Genomic DNA, 20,605 nt, shown 5'->3' on the forward strand with positions numbered 1-20,605 from the left:
AAGTGATAGCCTTTAGTTAACAATAATGTACCAGTATTGGTTCATTAGAAGTAACAAATGCAGGGCCTTCCCTGATGGTGCAGTGGTTATGAATCCGCCTGCCAATGCAGGGGACATGGGTTCGAGCCCTGGTCTGGGAAGGTCCCACATGCCACAGAGCAACTAAGCCCGTGCGCCACAACTACTGAGCCTGCGCTCTAGAGCCCACAAGCCACAACTACTGAGCCCAAGTGCCACAACTACTGAAGCTTGCGCGCTAGAGCCCATGCTCCGCAGTAAAAGAAGCCACCTCAATGAGAAGCCCGCGCACCACAACAAAGAGTAGCCCCCGCTCACCACAACTAGATAAAGCCCATGCAGAGCAACGAAGACCCAACGCAGCGAAAAATAAATAAATAAATAAATAAATTTATATAGATATAAAAAAGGTAATAAATGTACTCTATTAACGTAGGATGTTAATAACAGGGGAAACTGAGTGTGGGGGTTATGTGGCAACTCTGTACTATCTGCAGAATTTTTCTGAAAATATAAAACTTTTAAAACATAAAGGCTATTAATAAAAAATAAGTTTTAAAATGCCAATCAGACAGTAGAAACAGCTACAATAAAGGAAAACAGGATTCTTAGGCTGCCAATTTTTCTAACTCCTATGCAGCATATTTTAAAAGAAATACAACAGAAAGGAAACAAGTATACAGACACGATGCAACTCAGGCGTGGAATTCACATGGGGTGTATGAGGCAACCAAAGGCTGGCAGCAGTGGCAACGATCGCTCCCTGGATCGTGCCTGGAGGGAGGAGTATTTCATCACTGACATTGTTTAGAATTGCCAGTTCCTGATGATGACAAAAAGCAAACCAACTTTTTATCAGCTTTGTTCTTTCATTATTGTTTTTACATGCACTGCGGACATTGTACCTCTCACAACTTGCACTTGAGTGGGTCATTCCCACGGCCCTCTACCCACCTGGTCACCACTTGGGGTAGGTGAGACTAGCCAGGGGAGGGGTGACTGTCAACGTCAGGAGGAGAGCAGGCACCACATGTTCTGCTGAATGAACGTATGAGAGTAAGAAGTACTGAGTGCTTACTTTGTGGCTGGTACCGTACTAAATATTTCATATCTACACTCTCACCCAATCCTCCTGACCACCCTGTGGGATGAACTATCATCATTTCCACAGTGCAGATGAGAAAAGCAGGGCTTAGGGGATGAAGGGAATTGTCCAAGACCACTCAGCCAATAAGGGGTGGAGACTCCTCCACTCCGCGACCTGCGCTCTTTAACGACTGCATCATTCGGCCCATCTCTGAAAAAGGGAAGAGAGCCGTGTTCATATCAACACTGTTCACAGCAGCAAAACAGGGCACTTCCCTGGCGGTCCAGCGGTTAAGACTTCACCTTCCAGTGTAGGGGGTGTGGGTTCAATCCCTGGTCAAGGAGCTAAGATCCCACATGCCTCACGGCCAAAAGACCAAAACATAAAACGGAAGCAATATTGTAACAAATTCAGTAAAGACGTTAAAAATGGTCCACATCAAAAAAAATTAAAAGAAAAACAAAAACCAGCCAAACGGTAGAAACAACTCAGGTGTCCACCGATGGATGAATGGATAAATAATATGTATAATATACATACCATAGAATATTATTTAGCCTGAAAAAGGAAAGAAATTCTGTCACATGCTATAACATGGATAAACCTGGAGGACATTAGGCTCAGTGGAATAAGCCTGACACAAAAGGACAAGTACCATATGATTCCACTTATATGAGGTCCCTAAAGCAGTAAATTCATACAAGCGGAAAGTAGAAGCGTGGTTGCTGGGCTGGAGGAGGGGAGAAATGGGGAGTTATTATTTAATGGATATAGAGGGGGTTTTCTTGTTTGTTTGTTTGTTTGTTTTATTTTATTTTTTTCTGGATACAGAGTTTTAGTTTGGGAAGATGGAAAAGTTCTGGAGATAGATGGTGATGGTTGCACAACAGTGTAAATGTACTTAATGCCACTGAACTGAACACTTAAAAGTGGTTAAAATGATACATTTTATGTTATGTATATCTTACCGCAATTTTTAAAAAGGGGAGAAAGGAGTGGGGCAAGGCAGTCCCTCCCTAAGGAATGGATTCAGAGGTTCCAGAAAGTACAGATTGGGGACATACTATCTCACTAGTTAAACTTCTGCTGTTATGCCTGGGACAACACTAGTTCTAGACTCAGAAGATCTGGGTTCAGGTTCTACAACTTACAACCTGTGTCACCTCGGGTAAGCCACAGATTCCTATTGTGTGTCCTCGGAGTAGAACAGTGACGTCTACACCTTGATTGTAGGCTATGAAGCTGGATGTGATTTTACTACCATTCTTAGGAACATTTGTTGAGTGCTTGCTCTAGACATTAAAATAATCCTATCTGTGGGGTAGGGCTGATTCTCCCCATTTCACAAAAGCAGAAACTAAAATTCAGAGAGGTTCAGTGATACAGTTCAAGGTCACACAGCTGAGAGGTGGGTGAAAACTGGCACTGACCTGGTCCATCTGACAACAAACCTAACGAGTAACACTGAGTGATAAAGCCTCAGGAAACCATGCTAGCAACGTCTCGAACTGATCCCTACCCCACTATTAAAAAGACACCTAAGAGACTTCCCAGGTGGTCCAGTGGTAAAGAATCCGCCTTCCTTGGGCTTCCCTGGTGGCGCAGTGGTTAAGAATCCGTCTGCCAGTGCAGGGGACACGGTCCGAGCCCTGGTCCAGGAAGATCCCACATGCCGCGGAGCAGCTAAGCCCATGTGCCACAACTACTGAGCCTGCGCTCTAGAGCCCACGAGCCACAACTACAGAGCCCGTGTGCCACAACTACTGAAGCCCAAGTGCCTAGAACCCGTGCTCTGCAACAAGAGAAGCCACCACAATGAGAAGCCCACGCACCGCAACAAAGAATAGCCCCCGCTCGCCGCAACTAGAGGAAGCCCCCACGCCCAGCGAAGACCCAACACAACCAAAAATAAATAAATAAAATAAATTTATTAAAAAAAAAAAAAGGAATCCGCCTTCCAGTGCAGGGGGCGCAGGTTCAATCCCTGGTCAGGGAACTAAGATCCCACATGCCGCGGGGTGATTAAGCCCGCGCGCCTCAACTAGAGAGCCTGCGTGCCCAACTACAGAGCCCACGTGCTCTGGAACCCACGCGCCACAACAAGAGAGAAGAGCCTGCACCACAACAAAGAGCCCACGTGCCGAAACTAAGACCCGATGCAGCCAAAAATAATAAATAATTAATTAATTTTAAAAAAAAAAAGACACCCAAGAGACAATCTGGGCTCATATTTACCATTCGACTCACAAATACAGAAGTGAATTATTCCCACCTATTCCTTACAAAACAGAGAGAGGGACTAACTAACACCATTCAGCCACTAACACCTTTATAAAGCCTTTCTGAAACATTCCCCCCCCCCATCACAGAAGAGGCTCGTGTGACCAAAGTGGGCCTGCACAGGAATGAAATTTTGTTGACATTTCATGGTTCTTAATAACCCATATGAATTTCACACCCTCCTCCACAATACATCAGGGTTTGTCTTCTTCTAAAAATAATGTTTCCTGCCCCCCCCCCACACCAATCATTAAGAAAAAAGCTTTTCAGGAAGATGCGCCATGTTTAGCCAAAGCTATATACATACATCTTACCCTACAGCTTGGGGGGCAGAGGACTTCCACAGGATTTTCTGCCCCCTTATCCCAATCTCAAACTCTATGCTGGGGGGTGACAAACTCAAATGCCTCCAGGAACCAAGCAGGGAAAGTTAAAAATATAAATGGACTCTTAGAGCGACAGAGAGTAGTGCAGCGTATGGCAAACTAGAGACCACATGCCCAGTTTAAAGATGGCAAATGTTTCTCAATTTCAACTTATTAACCTCCTGTGGAAATGAACCCTACCAGATCTCTGGTTTTTCAGAAGAAATCAAAGATCCAGAGTTTTATTTAAAATCTCTCCAATTTCAGGACTTCCCTGGCGGTCCAGTGGTTAAGACTTCACCTTCCAATGCAGGGGGTACGAGTTCAATCCCTGGTCGGGGAGCTAAGATCCCACATGCCACGCAGCCAAAACACCAAAACATAAAAAAAAACCAGAAGCAATATTGTAACAAATTCAATAAAGACTTTAAAAACGGTCCACATCAAAAAAAAAAAAAAAATCTTAAAAATAAAATATAACAAAATCTCTCCAATTTTAAATGTTGGCAACTGACTGAAAATTTCAAAAAAACACTGTGAGCCAAATATATCTGTGGGCTGGCCTGGGCCATGGGTGACCAGTTTACAAACACTGCTCTGCATGTGACTGAAAATAATGCCCACTTGCCTTGGTTTGCTTTGAGTTTCCTTCTGAATTGTCTCAAGATTTCCTGTCATTTCAGTATCAGAGCTGGTGTCAGTAACTCACAAGCATTGAAGTAAGGCCTCTTTAGAGGAATGGCTAGTTAAAAAAGCTATTACTGAAGGCATAAGTATTATTAATAATTAATACATAATGATAAATAATAATTCAAATTAATAAAGAGACCTCGCCAAGTATCCTTGAGTCTCGGAGCTCATACACACACTTCCTGGAGGAAGCAGAGTTCCTCTCCATGTGTGGCTGTCAGTGGCCACCAGGGGGCACTCTGGCCTCTGTCCCACAGGGAAGTATTTTTCGTCTGTATGTGACAGGCTGCAGGAAGAGGAGATTATTCTAATTGGAGATTTTCTCTCTGAGAAATAAATTGTGCTGAAGGGAGGGAATCTTGTCACTGACTTCCCTGGGCTCTGTTAGCATTTACACACACTCCCTGGGGCCCTTGGAAGCAGAGACTAGGAAGCCTCGGTGCCTGTAACAGCCAGCACTCATTGGGTTATACCATACAACCCTTCTGAGTAGGAAAGAATAGGGCAGGCTTTCTAGAAGAGAAAGACTGGGGCCACCAGGGCCTTTCTGATGCAAACTGCCCTGCTTTTGACTTAAAAAAGATAACCACAGACAATGGACGGGCTGGGCCTCTGCTCCTCCTTATGCCAACTTCTCTCAAAGAGCTTTATTAGTTAACACTGGATTCAGGCCCCACTGCTCCCCAGAATGGGGCATTAATAATTAGAAACTCCATCTATAACTGTGACTAAAAATACCAACACTGTGACAATAAAGCAGAAGCAGGCATCAGGAAAAAATCACCAACCACAGGCCAGTAGAGGGAGAATAACACGGCATGGAGCAGCTCGGGCTGCTGTTGTAGGGAACCCAGCAGTCTCAGGGGTCCCTCCTGGCCATAGGTAAGGACCCCTGCAACCAGGCGTCAATGCACCTTAGGTCTCCCAAGATCCCTGCCTCTACTCCAGCCCAACCATCTTGTGCCTGCCTGTAAAAACCCATCTGTACTGGGTTGAACTGTGTCTCACAAAAAAGCTATGTTCAGGGAATTCCCTGGCGGTCCAGTGGTTAGGACTCCGTGCTTTCATTGCGGGGTCAATCCCTGGTCGGGGAACTAAGAACCCACAAGCCTCACGGTGCGGCCAAGAAAAAAAAAAAAGCTATGTTCAAGTCCTAATCCCTGGTACCTGTGAATGTGACCTTACTCAGGGAAAAAAGGCTTTGCAGATATAATTAGTTAAGAATCTGGAGATGAAATAATCCTGGATTTAGGGTGGACCCTAAATCCAACGACTGGTGTCTTTATAAGAGAACGGAGAGGGAGATTCAAACAGACATAAGGAAGAAGGCCATGGGAAGACAGAGGCAGAGATTGGAGTGACACAGCCACAAGCTAAGGAACACCAGGAACCACCAGCAGCTGGAAGAGCAAGGAAGGATCCTCCCCAGAACCTTCCAAGGGAGGACAGCCCTGCCAATACCTTGACTTCTGACTTCTGGCCTCTGGAACTGTTAGAGAATAAATTTCTGTTGTTTCAATCCACCAAGTTTGTGGTCATTTGTTATGTCAGTCACAGGAAACTAACAGACCACACTTGCCATAGTGCATCATGATTAAAAGCTTATTAGCAGGATTTCCCTGGTGGGCCAGTGGGTAAGACTACGCACTCCCAATGCAGGGGGCCTGGGTTCGATCCCTGGTCAGGGAACTAGATCTCGCATGCATGCTGCAACTAAGAGTTCGCATGCTGCAACTAAGACCCCGTGCAGCCAAAAGAAATAATAAAATAAATAAATTTTTTTTTTTTTTAAAAAAAGCTTATTAGCTACATGATTTGGGCGAATCACCACATCTCTCTGAGTCTCAGTTTCCCGTCTAAGAAATGGAATAATAACAGTCCCCACCTTGCCAGCATCATAATACATGCAAGGTATTTGGCATGTGGAAAATTCTCAACAAATGTTAGCCAATCCCTTTTGGCTTACGCCGTATTTCCTGTTGGGATACACAGTCCCCATCCTCTGTTTGCAGAATTCATCCATTTAACAAGTTCTAAGCATAGGGAAAAAATTTTAAGTTTATTTAATTTTGAAGGGCAGTTTAAAAGCTGATTTAGCTGCATAACTAGTGGGGATAAAAATGTGATTCAGGGACCCAGAAGTCAGTTTTAGGCTAAAAGGAACCCCAAGTGGCATGGATCAACCCACCCATTTTTCAAGTCTAGGGTTTGCACAGGTGTCTGGAACTCCAGATCTCTGGCCCCTCACTGCTCTCCTTCGTTCTCCTGAGGTGGTACCAGCAGCAGACTCAGAAAAACACGTAGCTTGTTTGGCTCCTTAGGTGACAGGATTCATCCCTGTATCAACCCTCTATCCACTCACAGCCCAGCAAAAATACCAAACACAGGGCTCAATATTACATGCAGCCCCCAGTAGAAGAGCCTTGGTGACTTCTGGAGGCCTGACCCCCTGGCCAGGCTGCATCTGGTTGTTCCCTGTTTTCTGTACTCTGGGTCATCTTCAGGGTGTGAGAAAGCCAGGCTGCAGCCCTCCCACTGGCTTCCTGCCTTTTGGCTCCTCTGAAGCAGGAGGGGTGTGAAGATTTTTAAAAAGCTGACAGTGCTGGAGGTCTGGGCTCTACGCCTCACTGTTTTGCAAAAGAGCAAGACCCAGAAAGGGCAACTTAGATAAGCAGGTGTGTTCTGGGGTCCAGCTGATGACCCCAAGGGAGAAAAGCTGTACACACCTTCCTTTCACAGTCATGGGTTTCACAGACTCTCACACTTGACCCTAAATGGGCCTGTTCTTACTCCACGGTGTCTGAAATAATAATATCAGCTCTAGCTCACTGAGCACTTAAAGGCCCTGTGCTAAGGCTTTCTTTACCCATGTCACCTCACTAATTCGATGAGGCATGATTCTTACTATCCCCATTTGACTGCATTCCCCCAGAGCAGTCAGCTGGTTAATGGATGGTACAAGGGAGTCAGCCTGGCTCCACAACCTTTGATCTTAAAAGATAACACCTGTTTGGGGCGATGTACTCTTAATTTAGCATTATTTTCTTTCCTATTTGGGTTTTGATGAAAGAACAATACAACTGATCTCTTTTTTAGTGGGTTTTTTTTTTTTAAGTAACAGCTGAAAGCAGTGGCCCCTCACTGTCTCTTCCAGCCCCTTAATTCCATTCTGCCCCACAATTCTATGTGGCTCATAATTCTATGCAGTCCCATAATTCCATGCAGCCCCATAATTCCATGTAGACCCACAATCCTATGTGGCCCCATAATTCTATGCAGTCCCATAATTCCATGCAGCCCCATAATTCCATGCAGACCCACAATTCCATGTGGCCTCACAATTCCATCAGTCCCATAATTCTGTGAGGCCCCATAATTCCATGCAATAAGAAAGGTGGCTGTCTATAGTGAGCTGACATTTCCACCCCTAGCTGACACTCTGGCAGCCAGAAGAGCATGGAATGATAGGAAAGAGAGCCTGGCATTATCTTAATTGACAAGGACAGCTGCAGAATCACCTTGCAAAAGCATATCTGACAAAGACCCTCCCACTTCCTATCTTGGTGGTCACTGCGCACTTAGGCCCAAGCCTTCACAACCTTGTAATGCATCTGGTTATTTTCAAGTCATTTACAAATGATTAGAGGAATGGCCTCATGCCCTCCTTCCCTCCCATCAGGAGCCTCAGCTCTCTGGAGTTCTAGCTGAAAGTATAGACTCCTCTAGGAGGGACAGCATGCAGGGCAACTCCCATCTCACTAGGAATTACTTTGTCCACCGATTAATGATTGCCAATCCAAGAGATAAAAGGGGAAAAAAACAATGCAATGAATTGAATAGTGAGCCCCTCAAAATTCAAGTTCATCTAAAACCTCATAATGTGACCTTATTGGGAAATGGGTCATACTGGGTTAGATGGGCCCTAATCCACAGACATCGTCCTTATGAGAAGAGAAGACACACAGAAACACACAGAGAACACAGACTGCCAATGTAAAGACTGTGGCAAAGACTGGAGGGATGTAGCTACAAGCCAAGGAGCTCCAAGGATTGCCAGCAACCAAGAAAAACTGGAAGAGACAAGGAAAGATCCTCCCCCAGAGCCTTCAGAGTGAGCATGGCCTTGATTTCAGACTTCTGGCTTCCAGAACTGTAAGACAATAAACTTCTGTTGTTTTAAGCCAGTTTGTGGTACTTTGTTACAGCAGCTTTAGGAAACTAATACAGACGGTAATCGTTAACCTAAAACAGGGATGGGGGAAGCTGAAAGGTGGTGAAAGAGCATGGGAAGGGTGGGGAGCTGGTCAAAGCCAGTCTGACTCTCCTTTGCCTGTTACCTAAGCACACCTAATTTTTTTCCAAGGACTTACTAGGAGAGCTAAGTGTTCATTACCTCATTGTTCCACAAAATAAATCAGTGACCTAGGTCCCTGTTATTATCCCCATTTTACAGTGAGAATACTCAGATTTCAATCAGTTATGCACTTAAGAATGGCCAAGGAACCAACAGAATCTGATCCCTGAAAGGACAAAGCACATTTAGTCTAATATCTTAGATTTACATACATGTAAACAGAAAGGTGGTGTGACTTGCCCAAGGCCACACAGCAAATAGCTAAGAACAGAAACTGAAATTGAATTCAAGCATCTCTCGTGTCCTGATTTCTTGTTTTTCCCATTACGCACAAGCCAGTATCCTGCACCCTCCGCAGAATAATTGTCTTAAAAGAAGGGAGTCACTTAAGGCACCTTAATGCCAAATCCCAAAGAGTTTCACAACAATGGGGAAGGAAATGGCTTTCTTAGATTTTTACAGGATGTTGGCATCTCCTTTCCTGTCAAAAAGCAAAAAAGTAGATGGTCATTTTGACTTGAATCTAAATCAAGACCCCACCCCCACCCCCAGTCAAGTTTTCAAGGTCCGACTGAGCTCACTTGGTCTTGCTTAAACCATAGGGTCACTGAGGTACTCTCATTAGCATGGCTGCAAGGAAAAACTCAACTTTCAAAAGTCCTGCCCACAAAAAGGAGTAAACTAGAACTATAGAAACAGACACAAAAAAGCAAGCTTTAAGGGACAAAAGCAAGTATGAACTAATTAAAAACAAATTTATATATGTTTGTATACATAGGAGTGAGGGGGAAGCTCCAGAAGTACATTCAGTCAGTGATTAACAAAGGTTATTTTCCAGGATGTGAGAATTGAGGAAGGGGACGTTTTCTATCCTCTAGCCTATAATGTTTAATTTTTTTTTTTTTTTACACTTATCATTTAACAACATTACACTTAAAACTCTTTTTTTTTCTTTTGGCCACATCACGCAGCTTGCAGGATCTCAGTTCCCCAACAGGGACTGAACGCAGGCCACAGCAGTGAAAGCCCTGAATCCTAACCACTGGACCACCAGGTAACTCCCTACACTTAAAACTCTTAAATAGATGAAATATCCAGAATCAGTAAATCCATAAAGACAGAAAGCAGACTGTGGGGGAGGGGGAAGTAGAGACTGCTGATGGGTACAAGGTTCTGCCTCAGGTGATGAAAAAGTTCTGAACTAGATAGGGGTGGTGGTTGCACAGTATTGTAACTGTACTTAATACCACTAAACTGTACACTTTAAAATGGTTAAAATGGTATGTTTCTTCCTTCAAGATTCTAAACTGGTGACCTGGTAATTATAATTAATTAACTAATGAATATGATAAATGTTGTATATAATTTACCACAATTAAAAAACATAGGGACTTCCCTGGTGGTACAGTGGTTAAGAATCCGCCTGACAATGCAGGGGACACAGGTTCGAGCCCTGGTCCGGGAAGATCCCACATGCCGCGGCGCAACTAAGCCCGTGCGCCACGACTACTGAGCCTGCGTTCTAGAGCCCGTGCTCTGCAACAAAGAGAAGCTTCCACAACGAGACGCCCGTGCACCACAACGAAGAGTAGCCTCCACTCGCCACAACTAGAGACAGCCCACGCAGCAATGAAGACACAACGCAACCAAAAATGAATAAATAAATAAAATTTAAAAAAAAACAAAACACCATACATTAAAAATGAAAGGAAAAAATGGGTTTTTGATAAAAGCTAAAACCTAGCCATCTGGAGACTGACTTATTTTGGGGACTGTCTCTAATCCCAGGGGCTCTGGTTACCATGAGCCACCATTAGCAGCAGTCTCTGAGGTCCCAGAGAAAGAGAGAGAAGTAAAGAAGACATCTTTTTGCAACACAAGCCAAAGATCATAACTGATCAACCGTCAAGGGTGAACCACCACTGGTGAGAAACACAAATCACTCAATGGTAGTGGAGGCAGTGGGTATCGGCTAAGAATTCTGTCTTGGACCCACATTCCTGAGCTGACTTTTAGTTCTCAGCCAGTGTAAAAGAAACCCCAACATCTGAGAAGAGTGAACAAAGGGACCTAAGCGTGCAGCCAGGAAGAAGCTGCTCGCTTTCTGTGACAACACTCGCTCTAGAGGCCAGTCTTGGGTTCAAAATCTCCTCTGGGTCTCCAGGGACTGGGAGGGACTGGGGCTAATGGCCTGGCCAGAGAGCAAGGAAGTAGCTCTATCTACCTACTCTGGAAAAGACGAGTGGTCCACTTCCCCCATACAGGCCACACAGCATTCAGAGATGCTAGCAGAGGCTCCAATTTTCCTGGGGCTCTAAGGAGACCTGTCCACCCAGCTTATAAGCTCTTTAGCCTGAAAAAGGCCCTCCTCAGACAAGGCTCAAGACCATAACTATCTCTGGAGACAGGTAAGTTCAATAAGTAAGCTAAATGGTTAGATTATACTAAAAAGAGATGTGTGAGCCAAATGGTAAGTAGACATTAGGGAGACAGTAGGGAGTGGTGGGAACTGGGGTGTATGAGATCACCTGCTACTCACTTCCTGCTGCTTGTAGCCAGTCAGGAACATAAGCCAGGATAGCCAGGATATTTTATATAACTTTCTTGACTTTAATTTATTCTCCTGATTTTTTAATGTTAGCAAGTAATTACAAAAATATGTTCAACACTATACAGGCCAAATGCAATGCCTAGAGGCTGGATTTGGCCCTGGGACTGCCAATTTACAACTTTTGTCCCAGGACCAAACAAACCTGTTGCTTGTTCTGTAAAGGAAGTCCAAACAGTCACCTTATCACCTTCCCCCTAAATTCAGAGTCGCCTCTGAGAAGAGAGAAAATCACTTTCTCTATAGCGGCCAAAAAAGCATAGTCTAGTGTGTGAGCGCATGGACTCCCCCATCGAGCAGTATGTGTGGCCTTGGGCAAGTTACTTAACCTATCTGTACCTCAATTTTCTCATCTGTAAAATGGGGGTAACAAAAGTACCACAGAGGATTGCTAGGAGGTTGAAATGAGTTTATATATGAAAAAGATCTACAACAACAGACAGTAATTGAGATTCATTACCACATATTATCATGAGCTGCCACTGAACCCCATGGTGGCGGTTGGGGAGGATGGAAACTGGGATCCTTGAAATTTGTCTAAGCCCCTACCCCAGGCCTCCTTCACACCATCACGGGGCCTAGGCTGAATCCAGTCTCAGAGGTCGATCAGGTGGGTACAGGTGAGGGATACAAGGGTCTGAGTCCTACCCCTAGAAAGAAATCTGACCAACCAGGAACACTGCACATAAACATAAAAAAGTAAAAAAGGCTCTTCACAAGCACAGAACAACATTTCCTCTTCAGATGAATGTGGGGTTTTTTTTAACTCATTTACAACATTTTGGAACCTTAATGCTATTAGTGATTTTATTATTGATGAAAATAGCTTGCTTTCACTTTATAGGATCTTAGAAGAAAAAAGTAGCCACATGACAGAAGTCTAAGGTTTCCTTTAGGAAACCCAATATTTCCTTCAGGAAACCCAAAAACTCCATTCCACAAGATTAGAGGTTCTTATTCTGAGGTCCAGGAATAGGCTCAGGAGTCCAAGACCCCCTGATACTGCACACAAAATTTTGTGTGTATAAGCGTATTTTCACAAAATTCTCAAGAGAGGTCAGCAACCTCCAAAACAGTCAATGAAAAAGACCTATTTGAAAGTAAAGATTTGTTTTGTCGGGACATTCACCACAGAGTTCTTTTACCTGGCAATTTCCCAGAGTTATAAGATTTTAATTTTGTGGCACCTGTAGGGGGTACACCTGCTATATAAAGTAAGACATAACCTGGATTAAAGATCCTGTACACCAGTTCCCTCTGCTGGTGGTACCTGTTAAGCTACCTGATTGGGCCCCAGGTCTCCCCTCCACTAGACCCCAAGAGTTCAGCACCTCATCACTGAGCACCTCAAGGGCAGCAGAACAGTCTTAATATTTCTAGATTCCAGGGCCTGATGCAATGTTTTCTAAACAAACAAATATACAAATGAACTAATTAACAAGTCCTCGGTTGAGTCTGCAGCCATCAAAGAAGAGACAAATTCAGTTTCCGACCGCAGCGGGCAGCTGGATTCACTTGAGAATCAGACATTGGAGAAGGAAGCCCAAATGTCTCTGAGGCCTCACATCAAAAAGCCTTACCAATGCTGAGACAGGAGGCAGTTCCAAGTAGTGATATCCACACAGGCACTCTGGAGGCTTCATCCCAGCCCTACTATCTACCTGCTCTGTCACCTCAGGCATGTCCCTTAACCTCCCTGAGTCTACTTCATCATCGGTTAAGTGCAGATAATACGGGTACCTACCACTTCCCTAGCACTGGTACCCGGCAGGTGGTAAGCTTTCAACAAATGTTATGATTACCACAAAACAAGGCCTCCCAATGTATTTCCTGTTTCTTAAATACATTGCACGTTTGCACTCTGCCTAGAACAGCCTTCCCCATCTGGAGGACTCCTACGCAGTCTCTAAGGCCCAACTCAAATTCCCACTGCATAACTGTCCCAGAGCCCTGGCCCCTGGTGTGGCCAATAAGTGTCCCCTCACACCACTCCCATGCCCTGGGTACACACTGTGGCACTCAATTCCCTGTCTCCTAATTTCTTTTTTGTTTGTTTTTGGCCGCACTGCACGGCTTGCAGGATCTTAGTTCTCAACCAGGAATTGAACCCAGGCCACAGCAGTGAAAGCACCGATTCCTAACCACTGGATCACCAGGGAATTCCCTCCTGATTTCTTTATCTGCCTGCTTCCCATTCCCCCATGGCCAACACAGCTGGTGCTCAATGAGTTTGCTCAATAATTAGGCTCTACTTGGAGACCTCTGAATCCTGGGTGGCCAGGTGGCCCTTAACTGGCCACCTAGAAGACAATCAGGATGTACAACCTGCTCACATGAAACAGAAGCATGCTCCGGGGGAAGCCAGCCCAGAGCAGCAAGTCCTCCTGACCAGGATGGAGGAGTCTGTCCCCAGGCCCAACAACAGCATCACCGGTGCACTGTAGGCAGTAACGCCTACTTCCCATGAAGCCTCCAATATTCAACAAGTCCTGAGAGAGTTCATTGAGAGTTCATTGTCAACTGCAGAGCCAGCTTCCACCATGAGATACCCCTGCAAGTCTCAACAGTGGCCTCTGCTGGGACACCCTAGATGGGCTTGCTTAGACCAAAGGACCCTCTCCGCACATGGACGTACCCCCAGGACAGTCTGCACCAAGCCCCCTGGAGCTGAGCTGCCTTCAGGAACCTGCTTGTTAAACAGAACCTGCCTGACCCTCCTCAGCTGCCCAGCCCGGGGTGACCCCCTGCCCACCTTCACACCCTCCAGGAGTGCCTGGGGGTCCTCGATGCCCTCAGGAACACACTTCTTGTTCTCCGGGAGGGATTCAAGTTTCTCCACCAGAGCTTTCAGGCCCTTCAGTTCAAACTCGGTGAGGTGGGTCCATTTGGCAGAGACCTCGGTGGCGGGAGAGCCGGTGGGCGTCTTGGGGTAGTCTATGGGCACCGTGGCAGACTTCACGCTGTCTTCTGACTCATTCGACAAAGTCCTTTTGAGGAACCGCATGGCAGGGGCTTTGGGCTTCTTCCCGGGGGCCTCCTGGTCCTCGGAGAGGGTGCTGGTGGGCGAGGCAGGGCCATCGGTGGGAGCTTTGGGCGTCTTATCTGCACCCTCCTCCTCTTCCTCCCCCTCCTCCTCCTTCTCCTCCTCCTGGGGCTGCTGCTCACAGGACTCCTCCTCCATCTCCAGCCAGGAATCAGATGAGAAGCCGTCTATGCTGGGCTTTCTTGGGGCATCTACGGGGTGGGGAGTGGGGGAGAATGTCACAAGAAAGACTGAGATGAACATCCCAAACTCCCTGTTGGAAGTAACCAGGACCCCCACGCACTACCCCTCCCCTTTACCCTGCAAATCGAGTTCTTTTGACAATTCTAATGGCCTCTGCCTCCCTCAGGCTCTAGAAAGGCTGGGGTCAGTCAGAGCTCTGCTTTTCCCCAGCCGTGTGTACCCTGACAGGTTGCCTCACCTCTCTGAACACACCTGGCATTGTACCTTTCAGTGTGTAAAAATAAGGCAAAAAGAGTACATATTATATGATTCCATTCATATGAAATGTCCAGAACAGGAGGAAATCTATAGAGAATGAAAGTAGATGAGTGGTTGCTTAGGGCTGAGGGCATGGGCATGGGGTGAGAGGAGGAGGTGGTAGCTCAAGGGTACAGAGTTCCTTCTGGGATGATGAAAATGTTCTAAAAATTGACTGTTCTGATGTTTGCACAACCCTGGGAATAGACTAAAAACCACTGAATGGTACACATTAAATGGGTGAATTGTATGATATATAAACTATATCCCAAGAATGCTGTTTCAAAATATAGGCAAAGAATACTTCCCCTGAAGGCTTGTAGTGAGGATTAAATAAGGCATCACAGAGCACAGTTCTTGGCACACAACTAGCACTCAAAAAAGTGAGGTGTCTCCCGAACATCCCCCCTTCTCTTTGGCAGATGGACTGGAGAGGCAGGGGGAAACAGTGGCAAGAAAATTTAAGAAAAAAATGGGCACCAATGATCCAAACATTGCCTCAACATTTCCTCTCAAGCCTGGAATGAAATCGGGAACTTTCTTCTATGGCCCTAAATTTCCAAATGAGAGAAGTGACCCTCAGTTGCCTGGTCCTGGGGAATGCCACAAAATCAAGCCTCTGGTCCCCACGGGAACGTGTAGCTACTGCAACAACAGAGGTTATCACACTACTTCACAGTCATTTCCCATATCCTACCGGCTGGAAACTTCAGAAGAGCAGGCTGTAGGATTTTGGTATTTTTCAATGCCTGAATCATCTAACAGGAATGAAACTCACAAGAGAATCACCCCCAACCCACCCCACCCCAGCCAACAGAACTGAATTTCCAGGAGGCACTCCCCAGTAAAGACCCCGGGAGAAACATTTCCCCATCACATGTCTGCCCTGAAACCCCTAAAGTCAGGAGGGGAGTCAAGGGAAGGAAGGAAGAGGCTTACAGTGTGAAAAAAAAAAGAATCTAAAACTCTTGGAGACTGCAGGAGAAATCGTGCAGACCCTAACGGAGACAGACCAGTCACATTTTTCTATCCCATGATGAGAAAGATGCAGTGAATGAGGCACAGTGACTCTAGCATCCAGGAAAAACCCTTCGGCAGTAACAGCGCAGAGGCAGAGGGGAAGAAGCACATTCTTCCTACAGATCGCTCTTCGGGGCTGTCACAGCTAGATGCAACTTTAGGGTGGGTGCCTGTGAGTCAAGATTCAAGGACTGAGCCATTTTGGGGGGATGATGTCCCTTTAAATAATGGCAGCAGGGCAGGGCGTTGCAGCTGTGGCTTATAAAAGCTCTCTCCCTGCCTCTGTCAAAACCACCCACTGCTCTGCCAAGCTTGCATCCCCAGCCCTGGTCACCCCTCCCTCTAGCTTTTAGCTGGCCTGGGTTTTGAGGGACTGGCTGCATCTCTTAGGCCTCCTTCTATATAGACAAAAACCTAACCCCCAACACAGGGAGAAAAAAGAATCAGCTGGTGGCCAGGGAGGGGTTAAAAAAAAGAACCAGGATCCTTTGCTCTGTAGGGAGCCTGTCATCAGCAACCATGCCCGGGACTGGCCCCACCCCACATCTGCATAGTCAACCAGCAAGACCTGCGGGCCACCAAGATGACTCTGTTGGGGTCACAATTTCCTTCCCTTGGACTCTGTATTCCAAGTGGGAAACTGACAAGGATGGCTTCCCCTCCCCTCCTCAAGGGTCTCTAGGAATCTGCTGACACTCAGGCTCAAAAATTCCCAGAACCCAGGACTCCCAAAGCCCCACTGAAAAAAATTATTCCTGCCCCAGCTGAGCCGTCGAGGCGGCCAGACTGCAAGGCTCACTCACCAATAAGCATTGATTCTCTCTGGTATTCCTGAGTGAGGTAGGACCGCTGGGTCACACAGTACACGTATCTCTCCAAGACATACCAGCACATCTCATAGTAGAAGGGGTAACGGAATTTGGGCTGCACCTGAAAGCAAAGATCCAGGTGCAGAGGTCAGTTTCTGGATGGCAGAGGGGAAAGGAGGGAGAGAACGGCACTGGGGTCGGGGGAGGGGAAAATTCCTGGGGGTGGGAGTTATTTTCATCATCTTAGCAAGAGCACAAATGATGGGAAGGAAAAATGGGGGTGGGCTGGAGGGAAGTGCTGGAAGGGGCAAGATACCAGCATGCACAAATGAGGAGGAAGAGCGGGTGAAGAGGCCTACGTAAGAGCATCATTTCAAAGGTCCCTGAGCTTTGCGCAGGGAAAGCTGTACGGGGTCCACTTTGTGCTTCTGTGAGATGCAGAGAAACAGAGTTGTCTCCTGACCTGCTAACGGAGGGTGCGGGTACCTGCGGATGCGAGCCCCTGCCTGATTCTAGCTACAACAGGCACAGGCTCCTTGCTGGTTCTCCAAAATTCTACTACCCCTCCCTCCCCCCTTGAAAAACAGAAATCAAACCCCAAACCTTAACCATTTGCAGAGACAGGCAGTCAAGCATATCCAGTACCCAAAGAGGGAGGCCGCAGGAGGCGGACCAATGAGGATGGAGGGGGCGTGGCCTCTCCTACCACAGGGGCGGGGCCTCAGAGGGGTCCACCTCCTGCTCCTCCCTTACAACACCTGGCACTTCCAGCCTGTATCTCCACAGATGACTCCCTCTGACACAAGTTCCTGGTGTGACCCTGGACCATCCTAACACTGGGGGACACAACCCCGAGTCTGGAGCAGCAGTCCAGCTGGAGATTCCCTTTTGGCTGTTTCTTACAGGGGAGGAAGTATAGGTGCAGAGAGCTTTGTGCATCAGAGCTGTGAAAGGCCCAGCCCCAGGGGGATTCTGACGGGTGGCAGCATGGGGTCTACACCGATGAGATGGCAGCAAGAGATGGGGAGGAAGAAATACCACTGATGGCCCTGGCACAGAAGAGCCTTCCAGAAACTACATCCCGAGCAGGCAAGGGTGGTGGGAGGTGGTCCCTGTCTCCCATGTCTGGGCCCTCTTCTGCGAGGCTACACATGGATCCCACATGTCCACACTCACTCCTGGACCCCCTCACCAAGGGTGGGTCTGCCTTGAGGAACCTGTGCAGGAGCCAGAGACCCCTCCTCACCTCTCCTGTCCTCCAGGAACTCAGGGAGTTGGATGTCAAGGAAGCACACTCTCCCACCTTGCTTTGCTCACAACCAACAGGCGACATTCTACATCTGGGAGGAAGGCGAATTGAATACAAGCTGACCTAGGTGCTCCATCTGCCCTAAAATACTATTTTCCTGCATCTCTCAGTGCCCACCTGGAAAAGGCCCCCACCCTGCCCTCTGAGAGTCTCAGCTCCAGTTCCCCATCCACCCCAGGCCCCACTGACTCAGTTTCCAGCTGCGAGGCCTTTTTCCCACACTGAGGGAGCCTCGCTTCTCCCATCTGCGTCCTGGGTCCATTTGACCTCCCTGCCTCTGGTGGATGGTGTGCTTTGGAATGAGATCCTGGCCGCCACATGCTTTTGAGCTCTTCAGGGGGATGCATGGAGTTGGGAACATCATCTAGCGGTTTCCTTGGCTCCAGCTACTTTCCCGAGAACCCCAGTTTTATCGCTGGGAGAGTATTAATCTTTTTTCAGTCATTGGATCAGTGTCCTCCAGAGTCTGAAAAGGAGAAAAAGGCTCTTTGGCCTGAGGCAGACCCTGTCCTTCTGTGAAGAGAGTTTGGGGAGGGGGCAGTTCTCAGCCCCACCCCCACTCCAGAACAAGGGCCAAGCAATTTTGAAACAAATCATCAAAACCTACAGAGCAGGCTGAGGACAGGTAGGCCTGCCTCTTCTCAGACCCTCACTCACATCTCCTGACTCGATTGGTAAAACACTCAAGTTGCTTTTGACTTTTCCAATTTGGGAAACCGTCTGAGCCACTCTGCCCTGATGGGCACCATGGCGCCTGAGAATCTTTCTAGGTTAGGAAAAAAAAATTTTTTTTTTTTTTTTGGCTGTAGTTCAGGAGAGGAAGATAAGTCTCCCCTCACTGTTGCTGAACCCAAGGGAAACCAGCTGGGTGAAAACAAATGCTGATGAAGGAATTCAAATTCTTTTTCGTTTTTGTTTTTTTGTTTTTTTTTTTTTTTCCAAGAGAGCACCACAGGGAACAAAACTTGCAAAGAATTGACTTACAAACGGGTTGTCGCCTTCCACCCTTCTCCTTCAAAAGGTTTCAGCCACATGCCTGGGAACATTAAACACACGATTGCTCAACATTATTTGTTGACAGCTTCGGAGCCTCATCAAATTGAGTTGTTCGCCGAAAGGCAAGGCAGTCAGAAAGCAGGCCATGCTCCCAGCCTGGGGGTGGGTAATCAATCTATCAGCAGGTCTCAAGGGGTCAGTTTGAGTTCCCCAAGGTCCACTTGAGTGGCACCTGGCCTAAGCCCTTCCTCTTGGAGCTGAGTGACCTCAGGAGATCAGAACCAAAGATGTTTTGGTGCATCTACAGCTCCCAGGTCTCAAGGACTTGAAAAACTAAAATAGGGTGGGTGGGAAGTGTCTTAAAATTTGTTTTTCTCCTGGAAAAAAAAAAAAAAAATCAATGGAAGAAAAAAAAAATCCAATGGTAGGGGAAAGGTGAGAGGAAGGGTAAATTATTTGCAATTTTCCAAATAGATTCACTGGCTGAGAGGGAATAGGGCATGTTGGCATTACCTTTCCTGAGAAGGCTGCTTTCACTAGAGCCATTAGGGAAAAAAAAAAAAAGATAAATATAAGAGAGACGGCAGTTTAATGATCAATTGGACCATTCCTATCCCTTATCAAGCTAACTGGAGTTAAAAATATGTAGTGAGAGTTGTCGAGATGTTATCTTCAAATGATAAACATGCAACACAACCATTCTTTGGTGTTATCTCTTCACCCCTCTGCTTACCTTTAGAATGAGAGGGGAAAGATTTAATCTACAAAAGGGGGTCGGGAAATGAAAAACCCCCCAGTCCCAGAATGCCTGCACCTGTGCGTGCTTGCCTTATGGACAGCAGGGTAAAATCACCTATCATGCAGCCCAGAAAAATTCAAATCATGAGAGCAAGACATGCTTCCTACACACAGGAGAACATTGGGGTTCCCCTGGTCTCTATGGGGTGGTCCCCCACCTTGGGCCACAAAAGCAAATTCATCTCTCTAAAACAAACCCACACCATGGGGCTTAGAGACTGACAGTTTCCTCTGTCCCACCCTCAGCATTTGGTTTCCAAGCAAAGCCATGTTTTAGGACTCTTGAAAAACTATTTTTAAATGGCCATAACCTTCTTAAGAAAGCTCGCAGGGATATAAAGAATTAAGTTGTAGCAAGCTGACAAGGAGCCCTGGCATTTTATCTGGCTTCCAGTGCTCTCTCTCCCCAGCATCTTTTGTCTGCCTTGGCTCCTAAGACATAAACAATTGGGCCTTGTAGCCAAGCCTTCTCCAAAGACCAGAAATCAAAGCAGATTAAACAGCCTGCCGCTGGTTCCCGCTCAGCCTGCCCGCCTGCCCGCCCGCCCGCCCCCCCATCCACCTGCTTCAGGAAACCAGATGGGGTGCCCACTGAGACAACAGGGACAGTGGGCCTTGGGGGAGGGGGCGCTGCCATACTCGTGTCCACGTGGGTGCGATATTCCATGGCAGCTCAGCATGGTGCTCGGGGTTCTACTGCATTACCCTCCCTCCCACCTCCCGCAGACGGGGGAGGGGGATCTGGGCT

At 46.8% G+C, this 20,605-nt stretch overlaps 1 protein-coding gene across 11 annotated transcripts in view; it reads right to left on the reverse strand.

The window, feature by feature from the left end:
• The window catches only part of KDM2B (lysine demethylase 2B), a 122,962-nt gene that overhangs the window by 52,752 nt on the left and 49,605 nt on the right, over positions 1–20,605 (reverse strand). For 10 of the 11 annotated variants that reach the window (XM_082418013.1, XM_082418017.1, XM_082418007.1 and 7 more), the window contains 2 exons: positions 16,749–16,875; positions 14,155–14,636 (listed from right to left, as the gene is read on the reverse strand). In XM_082418013.1, coding sequence (XP_082274139.1) covers positions 14,155–14,636; positions 16,749–16,875 — 609 coding nt within the window. Of the gene's footprint in view, positions 1–14,154; positions 14,637–16,748; positions 16,876–18,000; positions 18,095–18,252; positions 20,308–20,605 lie in introns of those variants that run through there. The other variant, XM_082418009.1, reaches the window with a different exon arrangement.

The sequence above is a fragment of the Balaenoptera physalus genome, assembly GCF_965194825.1.
Source record: "Balaenoptera physalus genome assembly, chromosome: 12".
Classification (NCBI taxonomy): Eukaryota; Metazoa; Chordata; class Mammalia; order Artiodactyla; family Balaenopteridae; genus Balaenoptera; species Balaenoptera physalus.